The 5000-nt window shown below is 48.5% G+C and overlaps 1 protein-coding gene across 1 annotated transcript in view; it reads left to right on the plus strand.

Annotated features, from left to right (window-relative positions):
• The first annotated feature begins 335 nt into the window (after positions 1 to 335).
• The window catches only part of ndst3 (N-deacetylase/N-sulfotransferase (heparan glucosaminyl) 3), a 45797-nt gene continuing 41132 nt past the window's right edge, over positions 336 to 5000 (plus strand). The window contains exons 1-2 of the mRNA XM_027024617.3: positions 336 to 681; positions 2432 to 3737. Coding sequence (XP_026880418.1) covers positions 2751 to 3737 — 987 coding nt within the window. The 5' untranslated portion in view covers positions 336 to 681; positions 2432 to 2750. The remainder of the gene's footprint in view (positions 682 to 2431; positions 3738 to 5000) is intronic.

A 5000-nucleotide genomic window follows, 5' to 3' on the forward strand; every position in this document is an offset into this window, starting at 1 on the left:
CGAGGCTGGCTTTGGGTGTACGCTCCTTTCTCCTTTTAACTTACAGTATCGATTTTAGTCAATCTGTCAGAAATCATTTCGTTTGGTAATATCGAGCTTTACGCTGACCATGGAGTGGTCGGACTTAGCTCCGTCAAACCGACTGCCAAGAACCGATACGATTAGGAACGGGCTGTGTCAGTTTTCAGAGGCGCATCTCTCTCTCTCTCTCTCTCTCTCTCTCTCTCTCTCTCTCTCTCTCTCTCTCTCTCTCTCTCTCTCTGCCCCCCCCCCCCCCCCCCTCCCCACCCCCCATGTAAGTGAACGAAAAGCGAAAGATACCGGCAGTGTTCCGTCAGCGACGGCGGTTAACGGGATTCTCTTCAGTTCATCTTTTGAGCACCGCTCCTACCTCCCTCCTGCTTTCTTAACCCGTGTCGCAGCGAAAAGAGAGAGAGAGAGAGAGAGAGAGAGAGAGAGAGAGAGAGAGAGAGAGAGAGAGAGAGGAGAATAGTGAATAGGTTTCCGCATCATTCCAGATGGCTGCCTTTGAATCAGCAGCGGATGGAGATGGAAGTGGGTTCGCTGGTGCAGGCGCTGAAACGCCAGTGCTTTGAGCGCGCGCTGTCCGGCACCGCTCCGGAGACGGGCGGCTCTCTCGTGACAACTCCCCGCTCGGAAGCACCTCGCGTTCGTCTTGAGGTAAGTCAGTGTGTTCCAGTTGCTTTGCGCGAGCCTCAAAACGAGAGGTGCTAGGGTTTTAGGTGGGATTAGTTTCCTTGTTTTTGTTTTTTGTTTTTTGTTTTTTGGTCTGTTGCTCTTCGTTATTTGGCAAAGCGCGAGAAATGCGCTGTTCTGGAATGTCATGCTGCTGGTGCAGAACAGGAGATGCTCGTGGCTCCAATGAGTATTGCCTCTACGTTGTTTATCACATCGCAATAGACTGTTTTGGATGAATTAAACTGAAACCACCGTTAGTAAACACTTCTCACTTGTGTTATGTGCTGAACAAAGGATTCTTTACCCGCGTCATCTACACACACCTATTAATTGAATTAATTGTCGGCATCGTCATTCAGAAAGTATTGGGATTGTTCAAAATGTCAGTCAAAAAGTCTCTTTCTCTTAAACGTAACTCTGACGGGCAACAGCTTTCAACATCTACGATGAAACGTGAACGGTCAGTGAACTTTTTAACTTTTGATTTATACTGATGCATTAGTGTTTCCCAAAATAAGTCTGTGTGAATGAACATCGCAGTGTATGCGATATTAACCCTCATTCTTGAGTCGTGTTAATTAACTAATATAAATAAATAAATAAACAAATAAATAAACAAACAAACAAATAAATAAATAAAGGCCACGGGCCGCGTATTTTAGAGGTCTCCCGACATCAAATCTCAGACGTGCTAAGAGCAGGCGCCGCCTCGTGGGTGAAAGGCGTTCGTTAACGCGTGCACGCTCGCGCGCGCAAGTGCCAAAACGCTCCGGCTCGAGACTGGCCCTCGACGTCAAATCCTTTCGGAGCAGCAGCGAGGACCACATGGGGAAGATGGGGAACAGAAAGGAAACGATGGGAAGCACTAACGGAAAGGGCGAAGGGGGAGATACGCGCACCTGTAGCCGACGTTCTCGTATATGCTTATCGTCACGAGTTTGTTTTTTCTCCTCGAGGTCTGTCCGCGATACCGGTTGGGCAGCAGTAACGTTTGGTATAAAGCGTACCCCACACAACGAAAATAAACACACTCGGAGGGGGGGGTGCTTGTACCTTGTGTTTAAAAAAAATTCTTCTCGTAGTTACATATACAATTCAGTGATGTAACAATACAGCGAGTGTATGGCTGGGGGAACACAAGAAAGAAAAAGTGCGAATGGCCTGAAAATCTCACCTCATTTTGTTTTCATACACACTGTTTTGGTCTGTTCAGTGGATAAATATTGCCTTTAGATGTTGTTTTTGTAGACTAGATTTAATCATGTGCCATAGAGCGTGCACGTGTGTGAGATAGATAGATAGATAGATAGATAGATAGATAGATAGATAGATAGATAGATAGATAGATAGATAGATAGATAGATAGATAGATAGATAGATAGATAGATAGAGTGTGTGTGTGTGTGTGTGTGTGTGTGTGTGTGTGCCCAAGGTTTCCTTTCCCTCCGAGCCCCAGGTTACTTATTGGCTTGCCCCCTCCCCACACGCTTCCTATTTATGTCCAGCCAATCACGTGCCCCCCTTGGGATGCGTTGGCCACAGCTGGTGAAGTGTTGATTGAAAACAACCTGAAGCCTGACGACTCGGTTTGTTCCTCTAGAGCACCCTTACCCTCCCCTGATGAGCACCCAAGGGAAGGAGAAACTCATACACACATCCACACCGACACAGATTTTAAATGGTAATGGGTACAATGCCTGGCCAAAGATTTGTCTCTCTTCTCTTCCTCCAGGTTAGACGGAGTTTATGCTGGAAAGTTCAGTGCCGTGGATGGAATGCTGTCCTGACAGGGTTTTGGGCTTTATGAAAATCGAGAACAGTTCGGCATTTTCTTGGCCCATTTCCTCAGTGAACACCATAATGTAACGATCCTAGTCACTCTGACTGAACATCTGAATTGGTGTCTTCTTTCAAAGCCAAATCACGCTAGTCAGCCGGCACAGTGCAATGGTCACATGAGTGCAGCATGATCACCAGTCAACCAATCCACTCCTTCTGCCTGGTTCAGTGACCAATCAGAGACTCTGTACCACACATGTGCGGTGTTTGCCATGAATCTGACCGTGAAGCTGCGGAGGAACCTGAGGAGGCTGGTCATCCTTCTCGCCACGTTCTGTATGGTCAGCGTAATAATCTCCGCCTACTATCTATACGCCGGCTCCGCCCAGGAGCTGGACCTGTCGGACCACAGTGCTGGACCTGACTGCGGCGACCTGCGGTCGCTGCCCTTCCGTCAGGTGGAGCCACGGACGCCGAAGCCCATGGACACGTCGAGGAAGGACCCTGTGGTGCTGGTGTTCGTGGAGAGCCAGTACTCGCAGCTGGGGCAGGACATCATTGCAATCCTGGAGTCGAACCAGTTCCACTACCAGGCGGAGATCGCTCCAGGCAAGGGAGACCTCCCGCCGCTGACGCACAAGGGCCGTGGGCGCTATGCCCTGGTCGTCTATGAGAACGCGCTGAAGTACGCCGGCATGGACGCCTGGAACCGTGAGCTCCTGGACAAGTACTGCGCTGAGTATGGCGTGGGCGTGGTGGCCTTCCACCGAGCAGGCGAGAACGCCCAGCCCATACTACGCCTCGGGCCCTTCCCCCTCACACTGCTCACCAACGTGGCGCTGCGTGACTGCTGCGTGAACCCGCGCGCGCCGCTCCTTTACGCCACGCGGCCTGAGGTGGACCGGGGCCTGTTGCCCGGCGACGACTGGACTGTCTTCCGCTCCAACCACTCCACGTATGAGCCGGTGCTGCTGGCCAAGCCGGCGCCTGCCAGCAGCGGCGCCGGTCGCCAGGCGCTAGCTGGCGGCCTGGGCCTGTGGGCCACTGTAGTGCAGGATCTCGGGCTGTACGACGGGGTGCAGAGGGTGCTGTTTGGCCAAGGACTGGGCTACTGGCTCCACCGGCTGATCCTGGTGGACGCCATCGCATACCTCACCGGGGGAATGCTGTCCCGCCCACTGGAACGCTACATCTTGGTGGACATCGACGACATCTTCGTGGGGAAGAAGGGGACGCGGATGAACGTGGATGACGTGAAGGTACGGGAACCGGAGTGTGTGTGTGTGTGTGTGTGTGTGTGTGCTCAATAACGTAGCTCCATATATGCCATATGTCACTTCCTTGACTTCTTTACTTCACTGCATGCAACCTGCCTACTGTAAACAATCAGTCATCCAGCTCTATAACTGGAGTGTATACCTGTACAAATGACATATGCAATGTATATGAACAAATATCTATCATTCTCCATGGATGTATAATTAAGTTCTAGTGTGATATATGTTTATGTGGGAAGCAGCAACACATTACAGGCAAACAGCCCGTTATGGGTTCCTGTGGTAATTAACTGTAACTTGTGTAGTGTACTTATAAGATGGCTATGGTTTCTTTTTTTCTCAGCGGTACAGTACACCCACTCTACTTTATGTACTCTTTCATAACAGTCCTCATCTTAAGCTTTTGAGAAATGCAGGGTGATTTTTAGAAGCCTTGAAGATGTTAGAGAATGTCGAACATGCTAGTCATGAGTGGAACTCATTCTTAATACTCAGTACTAATTTTAGCTATTGGCAATGGCTGTGTATAGAGGTCTTTATGAGTGAAAGTGTCTCACACAAAACTCCTGTCTATGGCAAGAACATCTTTGAGTGTTGTAGGAAACTATTGGGTTTGGAAACGTGGTCAGTGCATAAACACACAGCTTTGTGTGTTCATATAATCATGGCCCACCAGCATGGCTGTTATGTCAAAGATCCAGAGACATAGTATCTTAGAGCATAGTATCCTTACTATGACAACAAGCACACACACACACACACACACACACACACACACACACACACACACACACACACACACACACACACACACACACACACATACACACACACACACACACACCCATATCCTAGCACATGCAGAGATACACACATCCACCCCCAGACACACTCACACAGAGATATACACACCAACTCATATACAAAAATACATACATCCACCCCCGCACCCCAGCACATAGATACAAATATCCACAAGCATACACCTGCACATACCCACACATACAGAGATACACATACACACAAACCCATAGATCAAAACCAAGAATTCTTAACTTCAGGTATTTATAACTGTGTACCTATAATGTCAGATATTTGTAACCTAACCAAAGAATATAAATGATACTCAGGAATTCTACTTTTTAATCTGCACTCAGACTTACCAAGGTTGCGGTTTACAAGTCTTGACTTAATATCATTGAAGATCCATTAGAGGATATTTTATTATATCCTTTTTTTCTGATT

The sequence above is a fragment of the Electrophorus electricus genome, chromosome 5 (assembly GCF_041902795.1).
Source record: "Electrophorus electricus isolate QZ-2024a chromosome 5, ASM4190279v1, whole genome shotgun sequence".
NCBI classification, from domain to species: domain Eukaryota; kingdom Metazoa; phylum Chordata; class Actinopteri; order Gymnotiformes; family Gymnotidae; genus Electrophorus; species Electrophorus electricus.